At 29.6% G+C, this 24,133-nt stretch overlaps 2 protein-coding genes across 2 annotated transcripts in view; one reads left to right on the plus strand and one right to left on the minus strand.

Moving 5' to 3' along the window:
• The window catches only part of LOC129963803 (alanine aminotransferase 2-like), a 43,461-nt gene extending 24,524 nt beyond the window's left edge, over positions 1–18,937 (plus strand). The window contains exons 10-14 of the mRNA XM_056078370.1: positions 648–713; positions 5,049–5,204; positions 13,156–13,268; positions 16,149–16,239; positions 18,501–18,937. Of these exons, the coding sequence (XP_055934345.1) occupies positions 648–713; positions 5,049–5,204; positions 13,156–13,268; positions 16,149–16,239 (426 nt within the window). The 3' untranslated portion in view covers positions 18,501–18,937. The remainder of the gene's footprint in view (positions 1–647; positions 714–5,048; positions 5,205–13,155; positions 13,269–16,148; positions 16,240–18,500) is intronic.
• LOC129963802 (HEAT repeat-containing protein 3-like) overlaps positions 17,283–24,133 on the minus strand; it is a 50,736-nt gene continuing 43,885 nt past the window's right edge. Inside the window, exons 12-15 of the mRNA XM_056078369.1 lie at positions 23,598–23,734; positions 20,863–21,107; positions 18,653–18,826; positions 17,283–17,474 (exon numbers count right to left, since the gene is read on the minus strand). Of these exons, the coding sequence (XP_055934344.1) occupies positions 17,367–17,474; positions 18,653–18,826; positions 20,863–21,107; positions 23,598–23,734 (664 nt within the window). The 3' untranslated portion in view covers positions 17,283–17,366. The remainder of the gene's footprint in view (positions 17,475–18,652; positions 18,827–20,862; positions 21,108–23,597; positions 23,735–24,133) is intronic.

A 24,133-nucleotide genomic window follows, 5' to 3' on the forward strand; every position in this document is an offset into this window, starting at 1 on the left:
ATGAATTTTCTTTAATTTTGTTTTTTTTATAAACTAGTACTTTGACTTGTTGAGACGTCAAAGACTTCTAGAACTATACGCCTGCTAAACACATACATGGAAAATGAAATACGAGTATCAATATAATTACTTCTTTCGATTCATATTTAAAAAAACACAAAATGATAATGAATTTTTAATTAACTATAAAAACTATGAAATGAAAACTATAGTGGATTTGTACAATGAGGACATCAGTATGTAGCAAACAGCATGAATTTGAATGATCCGATAGTTCCCTAATTGAAATTGAAAGTATTTCTGTCTTTGTCACAAATTTATGTAACATTCTAAAAATGTGTTCTAAATAATTAATTATGGTTGTTCAGATTTTTATGTTAAAAATTTACTTTATTACGTCATAGTAATGTTCAACCTATGGCTCTGTAAACTATACAAAAAATTCTTGTAACAATTTTTAGGCAATAGTCCTAAGGCCAGGTTTCGTTATCTTGTAGATATATGTTATTTCTATTATTATAAAATAATTATCAAGCACAAATGATATGGAAGGTGCATTGTTGTTGCACCTGTTTGCTACAGTGCCCCTCCTTACACGATATTTTTATCTTTTAAATATCTGATTTCTCATTCCCTTCCACTTGCAGGCCGCGATGTACTGCATAGTGAATCCACCCCAGGAAGGAGAACCATCTTATGACCTCTTCGTCAAGGTAAAATGTTGAAATGTTGTTCTTTGGCTTATTAACCTTCTGAAGTATTTATGTTTTTAATTTTATCTTCGTTCAAAGTGTACAAATAAGTTCAAATGTTTGTTTAATGAATCAAATTTCTGTTTATATACAGAGTTATATAATAGTTTAGCAATATCAAAATATAATTCACTTGTAAAACCTGTAATTTATGAAATAAAGTGGAATGGTTAAAATAAGTTTTGATTAATCTAAAGATTTAGCAGGGATATGAGTTCAGAAAATGGACTGACATTAGTTTCTTGAGTGCTTCTTCTTTTTTTTTTTTTTTTTTTTTCCAAAAAAAATGTATAAATGCGTGATTATAAGTTTGATACAATGGCGGTTTTAAATATTTTGTAGTCCCTAAACAGCGCATATTATGAAACTTAAAAAGAAAAGTTAACCAATTTTGTTTCACATTTCAACTCATTTTTATTTTAATCAACCTACTTTAATTCATTATTTTCTTTTACAAACTTTGTGAAAATATCTTATTTACTGTACGCAATGTAACTGAAACAAACATTTGGTGTTTTTATATGTTATAATAAAAAAAATGAAAGTGATGATACAAATATAATATTTAAGAATTATTCTTTTTCCGAAAGAGAGCGCTGCGTCGCCTCTCATATATAAACGCGAGTTTTAGAAATGGTGTTTCCTATTCTTTCCTCGGTAGTTGTTGGGGTGAGTTATGGTTTTTGTTTCTTATAACTTAATTGCAAATACATTTTTTGGTGTCAGAAGTGAGATTTGTTGAGTGTAGTGTTTTTTTCGGTTGTTTGCATTTGAGTATTGAGCTTGTCGTGGTATAATTTGTTGTTTTAGTTTGGGAATTTTAATTGTGTTTTTAGAGGTTTTGCTGGTCAAATTTATGTGGTGACATTTTGAGCGTCTGGTTGTCGGATAGATATTAGCGATTTTATTGATAGTATTTTTGTGTAATAAGTGTAGAAAATGTCGTTTGGTAATTTGAAGAGGGACGAGTTGAGGTTAGTTGAGGAGGAGATTGGTTTGGATGTTACGAAGGACCTAAAATTAATTTATTTGAGAAAATTAATCGAAAAGAGCGAGGTATTTAAGAAAGAACCAGATTTTGTACAGGATGTAATTGATAATATAATCGAAGATAAAAAATCAAAGAAGGAAAAGGAAAATGAGATAAAAGAAAATGAGGTAAGGAACGGATAAAATTGGCGCAATTAGAAAGACAATTGGAGTTGCAAAATAGATTGAATGGTTCAGGCCAAGGTGATTTGGATGCATCAAATCAAAGTGTTGAGAATTTGACTAAAAGTATCAAAACGTTGACCATTCCCGTACCTACTAGAGCAGAGTCCTTTCATTTGTCCTGCCAGTCCTTGGAAAAAGCGTTTAAAACCAAAAACGTGCCAGACTGTTTGAAAGCGGATATCTTGTTAAATATGTTAGGAGAAAGAATTTCAAATTTATTGGTTTATGTAACTGAGGAAGACATTGTGAATTACGATAAACTTAAAGCTATCGTTTTGAAGGAATTTCAGCCCACCCACCAGTAATGTTTGGATCAATTTCGCAATTCAAAAAAAAAAAAAAAAAAAAAAAAAAAAATTTCAGCAGAGAATTATGTACAATACGCATCTCGATTGAGTGCTAATTTCGAATATTACTGCAGCGTGAGAGCAGTTGAGGATTTTAAAACGTTATGTCAATTGATAGTTTCTGATAAACTATATAGTGAACTTGATCGCGAGTTAAGAACTCATGTGGCGGTAAAGCAGGGAAAGTCATGGTTTAGACCTCAGGTTTTAGGCATGGAATGTGATATTTATTTGGCTTAAAAGGGTAAACAAAAAGTAGAGTCTACTATTCAGATGTTGGAGGTGGAAGAAGTGAAGTGTCTTTGCCTAATAAACACTGTAATTATAACAATAAAACTGTATCTAATGAGTATCTATCTAGTGCGAGGAATGTGAAGTGTAGATTTTATAACACTAGGACCCATATGTTATCTAATTGTATCGGGTTTAAAAAGCTTTCAGTGAATCATAAAGTAAACTTTTTGAAAGGTAATAATTTGTGCTTCAAGTGTTTTTCTTCGAAATGTTGTGCTAGAACTTGTAAATCTAGAACTTTTTTCTGTGGTGGTCCACATCACACGCTTATTCATTATAAAAGGTGTATAATGAGGGCAAAAGCATTCAGCCTGATACTGGAACAAGTACGCAGTGCAATTCATATGTATCAAGTACAAGTGTACCTACAGTTCTTTTGCTTACATGCAGTGTTTATGCTAGTAATTCGGAGTTAAATTTGAGTAAAATGATAAGAATTTTTTGTGATAATAGTAGCGAAAGAAGTTGGTGTACGAGATCATTGGCTAATTGTTTAAAATTGAAATCGTTTCGGAAAGAAACGTCTGTTTTTTTCTTTTGGTTCTGTTGAGCCTGTGGAGAGAACATATGACTTCGGAGTAATAACACTCATCAGTAGATACGACCCTGATCAGCTAATTTCTGTAGAAGTACTAATAGCAGATACAATCACTACAGCTCCTGTGGCTATTCCTAACGCAGATGTCCAGAAAGGTATGCAGTCGCAAGTATTAAATCTTGCCGACACGTGTGAAAGCAAGGCAAAAATTGAGATTTTGATTGGAGGGGATGTCATTTGGCGGATAATAGATGCATCTCCCGTTGAGAAATTAAACAACACATTGACCTGTGTTCCTACTATTTTTGGATTCGTATTACAGAGTACTCAAAGCGGAAGTAGTGGTCCTTGTGCAGCAAATTTTTTAGTGTCTGTGTTAGATGTTCAGGTGCTATGGGACTTGGAAACGTCGGGTATCAGAGATGAGACTGAAATGAATGTAACCAATAGGGAATTGTTAGACCAATTTAACAGGGACCTAGAATTTAAAAATGGAAGATATGAGGCCAAGTTGTTGTGTAAGACTGATCCCAGAAAATTGGAGAACAACTTTAGTCTGGCCAAGAGGCGATTCGACGAAATGAAAAAGGGGTTCAATAAAAATGAATGGATAGCTAATACTTATCGCGAAACGATTAGGGATCAGGAAACTAATGGAATAATTAAAGAATGTGGTAGCGATAGAAATGAATATTTCATGCCTCATAGAACAGTGGTCAGAGCGAATACGCGGATAAGTTCGCGTGGTTTTCAATTGTGGCTCAAAATCTGGATAAAACTCGTCACTTAACGATTGTTTAGAGGCTGGTCCGAATTTCACTCGGATTCATGTTTAAGAAAAAGTCGACAAAACTATGTTTCTGGTGTATTTTTTAAGATCCATATTCACATTTATTATTTATAAATGAATCTCAACAATACAAATGGCATATTTTAAAATCAAAGATTTTGGCAGATAAATTTTCTCTTTAAAAAAAGTGTGTATTCTCCCATTAAATATGCAATTTCAATTACTTTAACATCGTTTTCGAATCGTTTCTCTTGGAAGTAAAAAGGAAACTTTATTTTTCTATTCAGAGTTTAACTATAAAGACCATTTTGTATTTATACAAAGATTTGAATATCAGATAATATAAAGTCTACGCAAATAATTATTGAAAAATAAAACTAAATTAAGTTAAACGATCGATTGCACTGAGGATTCACTCTAATCGATGCCCAATATTTAATTTCTAAATCTTTAGAGACAGATGAATATTTCCAGTTGAAGAAATTTTTTATTTACTGCAAAAAAGTATGTTATATTGTTTCAGTCGGTAGTCAAAATATTAAAAAAAATAAAATAAAAAGGCCTTTTTTGTACGTTTTTTTTTAAATTCATGTTCTGAAAAATATGCACAACTCACTAATATTTTTAAACAAAAAGAAAATTGGTTCCGTTCTTCTACAATTTAAACTGACCGAGTTATGAAGCTTCCGTGAGACATACATTGATTGATCTAAAATAATGATATTTAAAGTTCCATAATTCAATCAATTAAAAAGAAAGCTTGAGTACAATGGGAGTATTTTATCAAATATAGCTAAAAAAAGCAGTAAACTTTATTAAAATTTAGATTTTATACCTTTTTCATTACATTTATTGACACTTGAAACATAAAATGTAATTTTTTGCGTCTTTTAAAGCATTTTTACAGCTGAAAAAATATATCTAACAGGTTCAAAATTAACTACTTGTCCATGATTATAGAAGATATTTTGTGTACTACATTTCAAGTTTTTAAAAAAAAATATTTCGGGTGTCTACGCATTTTATAACCTATTCAAATCAATATGAAATCATGTAACTGATTTCCAAACATGTACTTTAATTCATTACATAAAATTCTTAACTCCTTTCAGGAAAAAACAGCGATTTTGAAGTCTCTGAAAGAACGTGCCCTGATGGTCGAGAATGCATTCAACCGAATGAAAGGAATAAAATGCAATGCCGTCGCTGGGGCAATGTACGCATTTCCGCAATTGACATTACCAGAAAAGGCCATTGAGAAAGCTAAGGTATTTTCCCTTGAATTTTGTATGTCTTATGCTTACGAAACTATTTTTAAATTCCAAGAAATATTTTTTTTTTATATTAAGTCATGAAATTCGTCAACTTAAGTCTTCCGGCTCAGTTTTTTTAAATCATAATTAAATGAAGAAGGGAAGAAAGGCGGTTGCATTGACAGCATTGCCAAGGCATTAGAAGCTGGCATCTGCTACTACTCTCCTACGTCGCTGCTGTCTCTGATTATAAATGTACAGTATTTGCATATTGTTTTTGGAGTATGTTTAATGTCTTTTTAAGTGTACCACAATAAATATGTGATAGACGAAAAAATGTTGCAGTGTCTATGGAGGAGAAATTACTCTTCATTCAGCGACTAGACTCTGGTGTAACAATTAGCGGCAGATAAAATGTAAATGGAAAACAGTTTTGCACGGTGTCAAAAAATAGGATGAAACAAAAACCAAAAATACAAAAGAAACTATTGAAACTATTGTGAGATGCCTTTTCAAAGAGGAACAGTCCCAACAAGAAAATAAAAAGCAGAAGAAAATGAGGAAAAGTATTGAGGAATATAAAACAAAAGAAAAACATAAAATATTCATAATAAATGAAATAAGAACAACGATCAATAAAATGGCTAAAAAGAAAACACCTGGATTAGACGTCCCAATGGAGATGCCTGCTGAAATTAACAGAAAGAATCCATTCATACTTTTAGAGTTATACAATTAGGTGCGTTCCCTAATCAGTGGAAGGTAGCAAAACTGATTTTAATTCCTGAAACTAATAGAGACTTAGCGGACACTAAATCCTTTAGACCAATTTGTTTGCTAACAACAGCAACTAAAATCTTGGATAAACTAATAACTCAATGAGTACTACACTTATTAATGGCACAAAATAGACTACATCATGATCAACATGGTTTTAGATATAATCACTCTTGTGAAACAGCACAAGATGCACTATGGAGTGGAATAAAAGGTGCGATAAATCAAAAACTAAAAACAACAGTTATATCTTTGGATGTAACTGGAACATTTGATTCAGTATGGAGGAAAAGCATTTTGTATGCCCTTATAAAAATGTATTGCCCGAGCAACCTTTTTGAAGTGATTAAAGATTACTTAAAGACAGTGTATTTACAAAGATGGAGAGAATAATTGGGAATTTATAATGGATAAAGGAGTGCCACAGGGTTCATGCAGCAGGCCGTTATTCTGGAAATTGGTTATGAATTCTGCATTTAAGATCAATCTTCCAGAGAATTGTTTTATACAGGCGTATGCCGATGAATACTAATAATCTCGGGGAGAACAAAAGATAAACTGGAAATTAGACAACAAATAATTCATAGGCTAATAAAATGGGGCAAAATACATAAACTTAAGTTTAATGAAAAGAAAACAATTCAAATGCCTATTACATTTGGAGAACGTTTAAAATTAACAGATTCGCCTAACATAAAAATGAGCAATAACAATATAAATGTGTCTAATCAAATTAAATACTTGGGACTTACATGGGACAATAAATTAACATTTACGTAGCATTTTAGTAAGGTCAAGAAAAAAGTGGATGCATCAACATATAAACTATTGTCGGTTGCGGATAAATTTTATAGAAAAAAGGAAATACCATTTAAGAAGAATCTACTCTGGAACCATTGAGCCATTTGTTCTTTTCGGGCACGGTGCATGGGGACATAGGCTAAATCTAAAGAAAATCAGAGAAGTATTAAATGCAATCCAACGGCGCCCTCTCATCATTATGTCTGGGGCATATAGAACCATTTCTACCGAAGACCTTCAGGTGATAACGGGAATTTTGCCAATGGATCTCAGAGCAACGGAATTCTTCTCTAAATTTCAAATAAGAACTACTAGTAATAAAGTTCAAATAGGAAACAACTGCTTCAGCAATAAAGATTATGAGATATATTTTGGCAAGTTTGAACAATACACTGCAGAATGATTTATTCATGGTTTTCGAATGAAAATTCTAGATATGGATAGAATATAAATTTTTACAGATGGTTCAAAAGATAAAAATAAAGTAGGAGCTTAAATAGTAGTATACTATTATGGGAAAGAGATTGATAAAAGTCTTGTGAAATTATCGAACCATGCCACAAGTTTCCAGACAGAAGTGCAAGCTTTAAAGATGGCCACTGTATATTGTGAAAGGGTGGAGGATGAACAGAAGGGCTCGATTTTTTCAGATCCTCTGTCAGTCCTACAAGCCATTCAATCATGTTACAATTTTTAATAGGGAAATTTGGACGATAAAAGAAAAGATAAAAAGTGTAAAAATTTACAAGTGGATAGAGTTGAATTGGGTTAAGGCCCATATTGGGATATATGGTAATGAAAAGGCGGATCAATATGCAAAGTTGACGGCACAGAAAGAGAGTGTTGATATAATTGTCCCCAAATCAAATGGTGTCTTAAAATGGGAAATAGGAGAAGAAATAAAGCTACAATGGTTTGACAGATGGTATATGTCGAAAAAAAAAAGGAAGATAAACTTACGACTTTATTCCTAATTCAGAAATAAAAATAAGAAGATACCATCTACTGGTAATCCAAATGATATCAGGAAATGGGAGATTTCCTGCATATTTCAAAAGATTTGGAAGAATACAGGAAAATAAATGCATCTGGGGAGGAATCGATACTGTTTACCACTATTTAAAGGAATGCATTGAAATTGCAGGATTAAGGAAGAATCTGAAAGTTGAAAATGATGACTTAAGTGCAATACTGATGATACTAGGTAATCTTAAAACTCGGAAGGACATGATTCCAAAAATTGTCAGCTTTTTACCAACTGTTTGAAAGTGTTCGGATTTCTATTGTTGTGTTACGAGAATTTGGAGAAATATTTTGAATTTCGCGGAGATTTTTTTTAGTGATGACTTGTTCCTTGTTTAATAGGAAGATGAGGAGGAAGGAAAGTAATTGACCACTTTGTGGCCAATTCCATCGAAGAGAATGTCAGTTTGACAAATCGGTCAATATAAGGATGGACAGTGCTATAGATATCAGTCGGCCACAACAAATCTTGTCGATACTGCTTCGTTTAGTGGTGGCGGGGTGGTCGGCTGTACACAAGAAGAAAGAGACTCTGGTGTAACAGTAAAAAATATAGCTTCGGAGTTGGGAAAAGTACAGTGGGGAACTGGTAAAAAAATGGGATAGAAAGTGAAAAGTGCGTGTTGCACCAGCTAGTGGAAGTGGAATAAAAGTAAAAAAAAACCATTCACATTATACGTGGCTTGAGATAAATGGAGAACTTCAGAGCAATAAGAAGTGAGAAAATACGTATTATAACAACGTGGTTTGGTATAAAAACATTATCTTCTGATATTGGTGGGCAAAGAAATGAGTTCAAAGAAATTCGGCCCATCCGGCCTTTTTATTATCCGGTTTACCCTTCCGCTACATTAGCCGGATACTTTGGAATACCGAATACCGGTATTTTGAGCAATTTGTTCAATTTTGTAATACCGGTATTCACAAGTTTAAATACCGTTTTTTCGGTATTTATTAGAAATTTTTAAAATTGTCAGCGCTAAATGTTCAGGAATCGCCAACATAGCAAAATAGTATACGTTTTTGTTTTTATGTCTCCTAACGGGCGAAATTAATTAGCTAATTAATAGCTAAATTAATTGCTTAAATCTAAATTAGCGAAACATGGATTATCCCTATTATTGATCCCCCCTATTCTATCCATAACGACTAATAGAGCAACAGTTATGAAAAAAGTTGGAAAGTGGATTGGTGCAAATCAGCAATTGTGCTATGCACATGGAATTCAATTAGGAGTAATAGATGTATTATATCAAAAAAATAAATAAAGAAAGAAATAAAGTTTCTATATCCAAATACTGTGGATATAGAAACTTCGGATTCCGACTTTGAAGAGAGTGATATTTACAATGAAGATAATGACAATGTAATTGTTGAAGAAGATATTGCTAATGAGGATGAAACATTAACCCATCAAGAATTGCTTCCTATAATCTATAAAGTTCGAAAAATTGTTAAGATATTTAAATGCTCCCCTATAAAAAATGACATATAACTAAAATATATACTAACTGAAAATAAAACAGAATATATGTTAATATTAGATTATAAAACACGTTGGAACAATTTACTCCTAATGATGGAAAGATTTTTGAAACTGAGAAATCCAATCCAAAAAGCAATAATCGACTTAAACATGTAAATTAATTTTTCAGATAGTGAATTCGACTGAATATCCAGAACTGTATCAGCTTTACTTCCAATAAAACTGGCTGTTGAGGCATTATGTCGGAGGGATTCTAATTTATTAACAGCTAATGCAACAATAAATTTCATGTTGCAGTCACTGAAAGAACAGCACACATCACTATCTGAAGAATTATATGTTACATTGATAAATCGCACAGAAGAAAGGCATACCGAAATAGAAAATATCTTATGGTATTTACATAATTATGGTGATTTTAAAAATGAAAATGAAAAAGAAGAAAAGAAAATAACCAATTCAAATCTGATTAAGTTTATAGTAAATTTTCTTAAAATTTTTATCCACAAACCTATCCACATTCAGAAGAATTCGGTTCAGTTATCCAAGATTATGATGATACTAATGCCGATAGCGAAAAGGAATTGTCTCTTAAACAAAAATTAGAATTAGAGATAAATAAAAAAAAAATTACTATGAAAATACTATAAAAAAATCAGCTATATCCAAAACCATCCGACTAGAAATCGATTTACTAGAAGATGAGGGATTTAGAGGTAAATACTTGGAAAAAGTATATCGCGCATTGCTACCAGTACCACCAACTAGCGTAGATGCCGAGAGAGCGTATTCGACAGCTGGTCATTTTTGCACAAAATTACTTTTCAGGCCTATTGACAGTACAGTTGATGCATTATGTTTTCTAAGATCAGTTTTCAAAAATTTTGAATAGTACCACAAACGGAATAGTGATATTTACACTTTTTTTGTGATTTAAATAAATAAAATGTTCCTTTACTTTTTGTGGTTCTTTATATACTGTTATAATTTATAGGTTATAAATTATTTTTTGAGATATTTACACTCTATAATAAAATTGGCAAATAAAACAAAGAAACGCCTGTGTTTTCTTTCTTTTGCTATAATTTTTAATACAGGTATTAAAACCGGTATCCCGGTATTAAGATCTGAAAAATACCGAATACCGGTATTGAAATTTTGGTCCGATATTGCAATCCCTATCTGGAATGTATTGCAAAAATTTATACTAGAATTCAAACACACTATGTTGATAGGGCTTATGTATACGGAAAATAAATTGTTCTTGTTACTTCTATTTTCGAAAAATAAATACAAACATATTTTAAAGTGGTAATTTATTTCCACGAGAGGACGCTCTGCACTCTTTTGATGATGTTTTGTTGCCAGAGTGAACAGAATTTTTTTACGAGACATCAGCCGCGAAAGGTTGGTCCGCAGGTCGAAGCGAGATAACCCTTTGAAAATCTGCCTCTGGAATTCTTGTGTAGAATAATTCCTCTACAAATATTCAATATACCACGGGTAAGATAGAAATAAATCCTTTTTCATGTAATATAAATTACTTTTTCATCATTAAACTTTCAAATCTAAGATTCCTCTCTCTCTCTCTCTCTTTATATATATATATATATATATATATATATATATATATATATATATATATATATATATATATATATATCCGGCCTAATGTGGCGAAAGGAGAGGTCCGATAGCAAAAACCCCGAATAGGCTGAACTTCTATGAATTCATTTCATTGTCCACCAATACCAGAAGAGAAAGTTTTTACATATAAATTCACTGTTACAATACATATTTGCTCACTTCTAAGTCCTCCATTCATCTTAAGCCACGTAGAGTGTGAACGCAACCATAGCTTGGTGAAACATAGCAGCATTTGCCGGTAACGTGTGGAGTTAAAATACAAGGCTGTGTACCAGTAGTTTATATATACTTACATACTGCACTGCAAGAATTTATTAGAGAAAAAGTAAGTTAAAGGATATAAACTGTTTACATTTTAGCAGGAATTCTGTACACTTTCATTGTGGTTTTTCTAAAAAAAACATTAAACATACCCTGAGAACAATTTACGAATCCTGTACTTAAATACGAATCATGTGCATTATAATCAGGAACAGCTTCAACAATTGACGTCAATTACACTGACAAAACAATGAACAACGAGCAGAACGCTGCTCTTTTCCAGTCACAGCTTATATTTTGCACACGACAAGTAGAAGGCACGTAGCAGACGCCCGCTTCCAATACCTTGGCAATGTTGATAATGTAATGTCTTGATTTCCTCAATTAAAAATGATAAAGAAAAACCAGGCTGGATACTCGGAAATGTACTGTATATGATAGTTCTTAATTAATTTCCTGTTAATTTATCTTAATTTAGCCCATGTTAACTTCATTCTAAAATGTTCTCTTATTTCCTGATCCAATTTCCACTTCTTTACTTAATTTATTCTAACAAGAGCTTAATAAAAATACTGATTCTGCGGTTTCCACACCAGGAAAAAAAGGAGGGGGGATACCTAGTATTCACATATACTTTTCAAGGATCCCTAAGATTCTCGAGGCTAAATCGACATGTGCCAAAGAAATCCCTATCAGAATCTCATAATAAAATCACTGAAGAGAAAGATTTGTCTCTTTTACTTCTGCCGTGATGTGACAGATCTCTTATCGCACTTTCTCTGCACAAATTATGATTCCTGTAGTAAAATAAATAGAAGTTATAATTTCATAAGATTCCGCTTTCTGGCCATGCATCTTCAAAATTATGTTTACATATATATTGATAAATCTAAAGTAACTATACTGTTTAAAAGTTATTTTGCCGGCGTCCTGGGTTCGAGTTCCGGTTCGGGCATGGTTGTTCTTCCTCTGTTCTATCTGTGGGTTGTGTGAATGAGCCCTCTTGTAAAAAGGGGTTGTGCAAGCGAATGAGTGATGAGTGAGGGGCGAAGTCGTACTCTTGGCCCAAGTTGGAGTTATTAAAACAAGAGACGCACCCACTATCGGCTTAAATCGCTGTCGTTGTAACAGCGGGCTTGTCTAAGTGCCATAAGAAACAATAGAAAAGTTATTCTAAACAATAAAGTTATTAAAATCCACCTGACAAAAAGACTGAAAGCAGATTAAAAGTGAACTACAAATTTCAAAACGAGATCTTCAACTGGCAAACTGCCAAGGATTTCAAACTCACTCTCTAAAGGAGAAAAAAATTCATAAAAGAGGACGAATTCCTTGCTTGTTACGAAAAATATTTTTTTATCCCTCAAAATTGTTTATCATTTTTACTTGCCTTTGTATCAATTTATTACTACTTCTATTAAAAAAAGGCCTAATAAACATATTCTTCAATAAACTAGCTGTAGTGATGAGTGATCATACCACTGATATAACTGCCGTTGGACAATGGCATGAAGAGATCCTTCTTTCTCTTCAGAGTATGCATGTGGCAAAAAATCCCTATTAATGAACAAGCATTTTTCGAAAAAAATGCGAATAACTGAAACGAAAATGACAATTAGGGCCTTTTCTTCTGGTATATAAAAAGGTCAAAGATTAAATTAATTACAAACTTAGAATACCTGGTAGCACAACCTGTTTCACAACATTGTATAATATTGCGTGATATTAATCAATATTCCACAATATTATACAATATTGGGAATATTAATCAATGCCATACAATACTGTACAATATTTGTGTGCTACTAGGGATATGGGCTTTTTTTTCTTCTGGTGAGTTTTCAGGAGAATGGTTAATAATTTTCCTCTTATTTCAGTAATTTTCCCTCGTTTTAGTATTGATGTAAATTTTGAAGTACTCCAGTTATAATTGCTGAATACTGAAGATACAAATGCAATTTTCTATTTCAGTCACTGGGACAAGCACCCGACTTCTTCTATGTCATGCAACTACTAGAGGACACTGGAATTTGCGTCGTGCTTGGAAGTGGATTTGGTCAGATACCTGGAACATTCCATTTCAGGTAATTCATTGTGAATTTGTATAACTACGTACGTTCTATAAATCTTTTGGAGCGAGGTTTTTCAGATGTTATTCAGGACATTTGATACGCATCAATTGCGTTATACCGTTTAAATTTGAGTATTTTTAGCACATCTTGCAGAAAGTAAATGAGCATTAGATGCAGTTAAATTCTATGTGTCTCTACTATCATGTAAATTTATTTCATTACAAACATCCAAAGTTGGATGAGATAAAGATCAATATTTGTTATAATGCTTCGTCTACGAGCCGAAGTTACTTAACAGGAAGATATTAGTCTCAGAGTCGAAGGATTTAAGGATCAAAATGAAATCTTATCAAACACTTTTGTTGTGTATGTAGGCATGATGCCAACCTTACTTTGATGGCAATGATTAAACATTCTCCTTCTGGTATGAAGAGCATTTGAGGGGGGAGGATGTGTTAAGTATGGTCCTTGCTGCTTGACCACGATTGCAAAATCTATCCCAAAATAGCTCTCGTATCTCTTAAAGGCGGGTTGATTAATATATCTAAACCAATTAATAAAAGCTAAATGCTTTGTCAATGTAAATATTGATCGGCGCGATTGATTATAATAAATATACCTTTCTAGTACGTTTCTTATGGCTAATATCAAAGCGCCAAAATGGATGTTTCAGCATATATAATTTTGCCATTTACTAAAAATACGGTGGAATTCTAATCTTTTACAGAAATTACGATCACTTTTGTCAATTTTCGTCCCTTTTCAACTATTTAATTTCAGTCGAATTTATTTCCAATCGATGAATTGAATAATTTCTCATCCATAAGACAGTGAATGACATATGACTTTTTCATTTGATTTCAAATGCATGTTTAAAGAAAATAAGGAAGTAAAAGATTGTGATCAATTCATATTGTCACATACTCATCAATTTGTCGGTGCAATTTTGAAACTCAGTACATAACTTGGAGATATAACAACAAATAGTTATAGAAAATGCAGTTTTATGACATGAAAAATGACCTGTATTAGTAATTATGACATCACTTAAAATGATCCAACTAGCTATAAATTATTAAAAATATATATAGACTGCATAATATAGAAATTATACATGTATAATGCCGATTAATAGCCTAATAGAATTGAGATATTTTACAGCGGATTTTTGACGAAAAGAATTTGCTAAACTATAGTGCCGAAAAAATTTCCCCTCATAGATTGAAATTTCATCCATTGAATATTAGCACAAATTTGATCAAGAATATATCTTGAAGTTATCACAATGTCTGAAACTTCAAACTTTTACTACTGTGGCTGAAATTTATATAATCTGTTCAAAAATATATATTCTACAGATTCACAAAACTTCTTGTTAACCAATAATCAGAAGACTGAAATTCATTTTAATATAAAAAGATGCGGGGAGATTACGATAGGCTGTATCATAGACATTCCTAAATCTCTTATACCATCCACTTTTGCACTTCTTTTTTTGGTCACTTGATTAAAAAAAATATGGGTAGCTATTCAATGATTCTTTCAATAATCTGATTGAAGTTAAGTATATAATAAAGTATTTTTAGGTATGTAACGCTTCTAAATTAGCAAGAGATATATCTATTCTGTTCATTAAGCAATCCACCAGCCCATTTCTCTCTGTTTATCTTCTCACTTAAAATATGAGTTTTATTCTTTCTGAAATAGGAAATGATTAAAATTTACTTAATATCTAGCTTGTTGAATTGAAACATACTCAAAGGGAAAAAAATGAATAAATAATTTAGTATGTGAATTGTATGTATCTTAGTGCACGGATATGTAATATATTATAGAACATTTAGTGCACTGCAATAGCAAAGCACAATTTAAGTTTTTACAAAGTTATAATACATTTTCATGCATATTATTATATTACACAAAAGATTAGTAGTATTTAGGAATGTATGAACTATATAATATAAATCATCCTCACTTGCTTTTGAAGCTTCATTTTATCTTTTATTTGTAATTATTACAAAACTCTTTATAAAAACTGTGTTTTAAAAAGAAACCTACTCAGTTTAGAAAAAAATTAGCTGTTACATATTCGGTTTTCAGGAATGGAAGAAAATTCTAGAATTCTTTTTTTGTAACAGTGATGAAAGCAAACTGAATTTTATAAGCAATATAAAGTATCATTGTAAGATATATCTAAAAATATTTTTTTTTAATTTAATGAAATTAAAGATAAAACTGCATGGCAATATGTCATGGAAAAGTTAATTTTTTTTACTAAGAATAACGTTTTACTTGTATTATAACATTTTCAAAAGTTTTTAAAGACAACCATTAAAATTTCTCTTAATTTTAATTAACCCTTTGCAGTTGAATGTCTTCTCTCAGCCACCATTCAAGAGGGTGCATCATTTTGAACATTTTTTCTTAAATTTTAATTATTGAAAATACCTACAGAATATTAAAATGATAGATTCATTTTTCAGAAAAACTCAAAGTAGTGCATGTATTTTTTGTTTGGTGTAATACAGGTCCACATATTAAGTGAATAATTATGCATCAAATTCTTTACAACTACAAAGGTTGGCTCTGAATACCACAATCTAGTTGCTCTAAGTTTAGTGGTATGATATGTAGTCCTTCAATGCACTAACACATCATCCTTTATTATTACTAGAGATAAGTCAGTTAGATAATCATTAGTGAATACTTATCTTCTGTTTCTTATAATTCTCGAATCAAGATTCTAAATAAACAATTCGAGTCTCCCATTATCCTTTAAACATTATGGTGCAAAATATTTCACAGAATTAGTAATTTTTTCTTCACCCATAAGGACTATTTTTTACTGATAATATTTTAGCACAAGGTCTAAAGAAGTATTTCCCTTTTCAGGACAACTATTCTACCTCAACCAAAGAAACTGAAGATAATGTTGCAAAAGTTTGAAGAATTTCATAACAAGTTTTTAGAAGAATATAAATAGGTAAATATTTTTCTTTTTTGAAAAAGTGTAAATTGTAGAAGTAACTGAAGATTAATTTAGATTCGATGAATCTATTTTTCCTATTTTCCATTACTCAATGACTTTGAATGTTTATTTTATTAAATGCAGTTTTTTATATAACCATATTCCCACCTTTCAGATTACATTTTTGAAATAAAGATTGAACAGGAAGTAAAATCGCACTCCTAGCTAGTCCAAATTACAATATTCTAATGTCCTAAAAAAAAAAGTCACTTTAAAATGAGATATACATGATACTATTATTTTGGAAATTAAACATTATGATACATTTGATTCAAATCTGGGAAATGTGAAATGTTTTAGAAACTCTTAGTCTGTTATATTATTTTCATATCATAATTTTTAAGTTTTCTTATGGACCATTGCATGAAGCATAAAAACATATATGTGAAGAGTCCACAAACGATTTACCTCTTTTGGACAACAATGATGATAAAGAATTTGATTGTGCTGCAATATGCCATCTTCATTAAGTATTAAAAATTCATTTTCTCTCATACACGTCAAAAGATAACTGGCTGTATAAAACTCGTCACCCACACAAGTGCTCTTTCTATTTTAATCATTTTTTTTATTAAGATCAAAATAATGCTAATTTTTCCAGATTAAATTATTTCTTAAAAAATTGGGACATCTTGGAAATGCCTGTAAGAAAACTTCTAGTTTCTAAGAGTATTTAATATTCATTTGAAAGTGTTTTAAGAGAGAAGCTTACTTGCAAACAGAAACTAATTGTTTGCTTGAACTATTATGTACTAAATATGAAAAATAAATATTAATCAGTGCATTTTAAAGCTAAAAAGTGGTATGTTTTCTCCTCCCTTATAAATTAATTTTCTTATTTCAAAACATGTTTTAATTGGTAAGAGGAATTGTGAATAACAATATTACTGAAAGTATTATTGCAATGTAAATGATTAAATTACGATTTAAGTTGATTGTGCATTATAAAACATTTAAACAAACAATTTTATTAAAACAGTAAAAATCAAATATATAACTAGTTTTTCAAATTTTTTTTAATCAGCAGTCAGTCTATATACAATCTTAAATACATATTTCGATTTAAAACATGATAGGATTTGCTACTTTTTATTTAAATCGTTCTTATATCTTATGAAACGTAACAAATTGGTTTTGGCAGTTGTAATCACAACTAGATGATCCGATAGATTTTTCTTCTGCTGCTTGATCTGAAAAATAAACACAGAAATTAATTTTTTAAAAATCCTTTTCAACAAAGCAAATGTTTACTTTTGATAAAAATTAAGCGAACCAATTATTTTAGAAATGAGCTGTAACTAGATAGCAACATTTTTGAATGAATGCAATGAGATTTGGATCTTCAAAAGTAGATTTAAGTAATAGTAGAAAATATTCAATTCTCAAATTGCGAGTCCTTTTATCCCAAAGTTGATATTCTATCAATATATTAATTATATATTGGTTATGACTTCAGAACTGATAATTTCAAGAATGCCAAAACATATAATAAAACTTTATATACTAAAAAATTTTCCAAATATACTATTATATTTATTTGCTAAGTATTCTGAAATGATTTTAGTATAGATCTTTTTAAAATACGCAAAATTAATTTTTATGAATCTGGTAAAAACTATTAAAATTTTCTGCAAAATGTTTCACAATGCTAGCCTTTGTGATTTAAATATTGAAAATATATATCACAAATTAGTAGGTTGGTAAATTTAAAAGAAGAAAAATTCAAGTTTTATGCAATAAAATATAACTATTTTTAATGACATTAAGTATTGCTCATTTTTCAGGTAAGGTCATAACTTTAAATTTTATAGCATCAATACTATAGATCTCCTTAAATAGTAAAACATTTTTTAATAGTGTCAGATCAGAGCTTATGCGGTGGATGTGATAACACATTCCAACCTAGCTCTACTCATATTTGGTGTGACCAAAAATGCATGCTGTTTTGCATTTTCATGAATCTAATTTTCCATTAACATAAAGTTAAATATTATTCTTATCGGCAGAAGTTATAGAACTAAAACAATTTAAAAATATTAGTATGTCCTAGATGCAAGTGAAAACCTCCAAGTATTTTAATACGACCGAGTTTCTCACTTATTAAAAATTTTGAATAAAACTTCACAGTGCCAAATATTGTTAATAAATCTTTACTACAATTTTTTGTTTTAAAAAATGTCTATTTTGTGGTACTTAATTTTTTCCCTTGTTTTTAGATAAATCAAGTTCCTAACATGATACTGTGAAATTAGTCAAGTTCTACTGCCTTTAAATACTTAAACAGAGCAAAGAAAACATTTTTCTCTCTCTCAAAGTTGCGACCAGTTAAAATCCAGTATAAAAAGTTGATTATTACAATCATACACACCTTAGCTTTCAGAACTGGGACCAGATGGGTGAGTTTCTCAATAAGGCCAATTTCTCTAGCAATGAAGTCTACATGATCTTCAGCAAATACGTCAAAGATTTTATCTAATGTTTCTGCAGTGACCCACATGTCATTACTTTTTAAGCATATGTCTAGCAAGAAGGATCCAATTACCTGAAAAGGAATCAATATATATCTTACAACAGAAAGAAATTTTAAAATAATTTAGACTAAATGTTTATAAAAATGAATTATGATTAAAGATATAGAGTGAATTTTATTTGATTCCCAAAGTCTAATTTATGAAATCAATTATTTAAAGTTAACTGTTTGCCCTCTGAGAAGTAATTCTATGCATAATTATTCACCTACTACAAAGATTTGTTTATTGCTCTGAAAAACTCATCTTTTTACCATTCTGTGCATTTTTAACAATATAAATTGAAAAATAAATAAAATGTGAAAATGAGGCACCATTCGACTGCAAAGGGTTAAAGGCTAATATTTTTTTTAACATGTAGTAAAATCGATTTAGCCATCTCATCAATGAGCTTTTAAAAAATTTTATAAAAATATAGTGCTATCTGTATTAAAACTGGACAATTATTAGAAATCAGCATGAAGAAAACTAATACAGCTACTTAGAATAGTTGTCCCATCCTATATGTTTAATTTTCCATTTTTTGATAACAAATTATGGATTGTCAGTTTAAATTAATAACAATACAAAAAGAAAAATATATTATCCATCCTTTATAATTCATTAAAATTAACGATAATTGTTAATTCATTGTCATTTTCAAACTGAAGCAAAATTTAAAAACTTAAGTTATTGAAAATTTACTATATATATATATATATATATATATATATAATATATAAATCAGGGAATAGTGAATGCTTTAAAACCACATAAAAGTATATGAAAAATTTTACATAAGATTCGAAAATCTAATCTTTTATCATTAGGAAATAACCAAGTACAAAAAATAATTAACAGAATAAATTGCAAAAATTTAAAATGCTTCAGATGACAGCAAAAAGAATAAATGAATTTTATAATGATACAAACAAGGAGAATTTCTTCTAAGTCATTGGTCTGACCTATTATTATTATTCTAAACAAAAATTAACTATTTTGATATTTTACACAAATTCTTCGAAAGCTCTGAATCAAAATGACAATTATGATTATGCTAATCGAATGATTTCAATGTCTTTACACCATTGTCAGTAAAAGTTATATATATATTATATAATACATGGTATATAAACAACTTATTTTTCATATTTTTAATATCTTGAAGAAGTCATTAAATGATTTGATTAATATTTCCAGAAAGAATTTATCTTTCTGAAACAAAGCAGCATAAATCAAGTAATTGATATATTTAACTATACAATTAAACTGTGCAAAATTTTTGAACATTCAATCTTTTTTTTTAATTTTAAAAATTAAAAACATGAAATGTAAGTACAAAATAGTATAATAAGAAATACCTTTTTGTACACAATATTAGATAAATATTTTAAATGATTGCAATCTGTTGACATTTTTGGTAATTGATACAAAGATTTAGTAACTCTGGAAATTGAGTTATGTGAATTTACATATGTTTATAAAACAGATAAGAAGTGCTGGAAGCTCTGTATGCATAATGAAATTAATAAAATATATAAATTTTTTTCTCATGAAAAAAAATTTGCATTTTTAAAATATCATAGAAACATGAACTACCACAAAGTAACAACCAAAAATACAACATTTAAAAAATAAAAATCTTTTGTTTGCATCAGTTGAAAGAAAGAAATATTGATAATAGAAAAATATCTAAAATAATAAAGTCACAGACACTGCTGGCATAATTTAATTTTTCTTTCAACTTAAATGACTTTTGCAAATTCCGTTACTGTATATTCAGCTTTTGATAAAAGAAAAATTATCCACAGTTATTTTATTCTCTGATGCAGGTTTTGCATTAGTAGAGAAAAAATTCTGATAACAGAAATAATATATAGCACAATATTTATGTGCTAACTTGCCATATTTAAAGTTTGTTATATGTAATTTTTCCAGATATAATTGATCATCATTAAAAGATAAACTTATATATTTGTAAATAATAAAAAAAAAGGAAAAGTATTAATGTGTTAACAGTACTGAAAGGAAAAGTTTACCACATATTCATACTGGGAATAATATATCTTACCCTAATTAAACTAGCAGATGCTGGCGAATCAATATTCCCTAACATAGACCCAATTGTGCCCATGATATATACAATATGAACTTTGATGCATGAGTCCTGTGATTGGCTGGAAATATTCATCAGCAATTGTAAGTCTGATTCAGTCATGTGACTGAATTGTGAAGAGCATTTAGCTTCAGCTAATTGCTTCACTACAGCACTGAGCACTCGTGTAAGAGCTTCTACTTGATCTGTATCATTTAAATCTAGAAAAAAAAAAAAAAAAAAAAAAATCACCAATTACCAAAATATATAATTCCTTGGTTATGAATCACAAGAAGCTTTCTGATTTTTAAGACTGTCTATCCAAAATTATTGGAATACAATTTTGGTTGCAACTTTTCCTTTATAAAAATTTCAAATAAAGGAATTGTACTAAATTAAATATTCATTCAAAATTCCTTCTATTCACCAAAGAGGGGACAATTTTAACATAATGACTAATTACAAAATTGTGTTGATTGCCAAAACAAATTAATACGTTTATGTGCATTACAATAGGAAAAATTACAATGCTCAAATTTATTTGTTCTTATGCTAAGGTTAGATTTATAAATATATTATTAATAAACACATTTTGATTTAGGGCAGCATATATAATTCCACTAAATCAAAGTATCCATTTCATAACAGTAATGTGCTAAATGGTAAAAGAACTTTCATGTTTTTTGATCATGGAAATGGAATTGATCACTGCTGTCAAATGGGTACAAACCACTATTTGAAGGATTTTGAGTTCATGATAGCAAACTATAGTTTGGTGTATTTAGAAAGCTTTAAAAAATAAAATTTTAAAAAAAATGCAGCTATACAATTTCTTTTACAATATTTGGCAAAAATAGCAAAATGTGGATGTTTGATTATTTCTTCTCTACGGAACAGAAAAAATAGTGGTAATGTTCTCATCTTAATTTACTTATATACTTGTAATGTGGTGCATTTTTCATTTTAAAGTATGGAGAAGGGAATCATGTATGTGTTCACAAACTTTTAAAATATGATAGAATCTAAAAATTTATAAAGCTTATCAGTTCTAATCTTAAAACAATATACTTAATTTCATTTCCCCCACTTTTTCATACATAACTATTAGATAATTTTTTCTGGCTCAGAAGGGTTAAAACAATGATATCCAATTTTTAAAAAATATTACAGAAATTCACACATATTCCAGACAGAAATTTGTAGTAGGGTCCGAGATACCATACAGTAATAGTTAGGTAGCTAGGGTGCTAAATTGAGAGGAGAAATAAGTACTCAAATAAGTAGGTCAATTAAAAACTTTTTTTTAGTAGCAAATAAATCGTAAAAAATACAAATTATATGAATGATACAATTTTATGATAATATTACCAATTATTATAATTGGTCATACTCTTATATGCCTTATTATGTTCTCTTAACCTCTTACACTATAACGGTGTGCTGTGCTATGCTATTCATGCTTCTGCAAAGTTAATTTATAGCGCAAGAGGTTCATTATTAGATTATTCTTGAACACCAAGTTTCTGTTTTCATAATATGTACAAACTTGGAAGCAAGGTAATTTATGAGCATAAGAGATAAATCAAAATAAATGCATATTTTCAAAGTTAATAAAATAGTAAATATTAACCAAAATTATTAACATAATATAAACATGAAACTAAAACATTTTATAAAAAGAGAGGCTTCCAAATGTTTAGTGCCTAGAGCTACAAAACTAAATCTGCTACTGAATAGGATTGTGTTTGGATAGGGATTAAAAGAAAGAAAGAATTATATATATATATATACATTTCTGGTTGAAAAGAGTCGGTTATGATTTTTAAACATTTTTTTATTCTTCTAAAATTGTTTGATAGATAACATTAGTCATAAATTGTTCCTCCACAAATATTTGAAAGAACTTATTCCTTTAGCTTTTTTTCAATATTTCATGAAAAAGGATTGCACATAAGTACCATGAGATAATTGTGTAGAAGAAGAAAAATTATAAATTTTTGTTTCAGAGTAAACACAGTATCAGTATAGTTCATATAGAGTGTATGAATTGTGATTAATATCTATAATTACACAGTTCAGTGTAATCATAAACAATGAGTTTTAATACAGTTAGCAATTTTCAAAATCCTTTTCAAAGCTATGAAATTCTGAGAAAAGGATAAAATTAATAATCAATAATTTGATATTTGTATATGATTTTTCTTGGATAAAATTAATTAAAATTAATTTTTAAAGGATAAAATTAATAATCAATAATTTGATATTTGTATATGATTTTTCTTGTGAAAAATCATTTTACATTGCAGTTCATTATTATTTCAATATCATAACCATTCTTATATAAAAATATTTTAAAAAAAATCTCAGAGCGCTTTTGATTATATGCTTAATATATTTGGCATTTTTTTAGAATGGTTACTAAACAAAATATTGTGCTACGTGATTTATAACTTTTTTTTTGATAACTGTTCATTAAAAATATCAAATACTACTCCTATTTCCATTTAAAGTATATTATATCCATCATCTCCCAACTCTCAATGTATACTTCTCACAAATTTTTATCCAGTGGTCAAAATTAATCACTTCATAGAAAAATACTGCCCCCATTTTTATTTACATAAATGATTGAAATAAATATTAATGAAATATGGCAACTGCGGATAACCAATTAAGAAAAGTAAGATCTCTAAAAATATTCACATACATACCAGTCTTTTTGAATAACAATGTTCCAAGATGAAGCCACAAGTTCCACAGTTTTTCAGGACCTCCAAGCTCATCAACTTTTAATTTCTGAATTATATTGTTCAGACATAATAAAGCTGTGCAACGAACTGTGTTTATCCTGTTGACAGTTTAGATAAAATACATAACTATAATGCAATAAATCATCGCAAATTTAATTTGAGTTAGCATAACCTATTTATGCGAGATCTGTAATTAAATGAAATATTAAAAAAATTTTAAGATGGAGTTTCATACATAATTGATAGCATGATCTTTCAGAGATTAATATCATTATAAATATGTAATTTATAATGATGTTAAATATTTTGAAACAGGGATGAAGAAAAAAATTAACAGATTTTAGCATCCTCATTCCATTACAATGATTTTTAAAATTCAAAGTGGTTATCCTTATCATATATTCCTTAGTATATATATTAAATAGTCATATATCCCTTAGTAATCCAACTCAGCATACTAATAAATATAAGATCATAAATGCAAAAATGAATGCCAA

Source organism: Argiope bruennichi, chromosome 3 (assembly GCF_947563725.1).
Source record: "Argiope bruennichi chromosome 3, qqArgBrue1.1, whole genome shotgun sequence".
NCBI classification, from domain to species: Eukaryota; Metazoa; Arthropoda; class Arachnida; order Araneae; family Araneidae; genus Argiope; species Argiope bruennichi.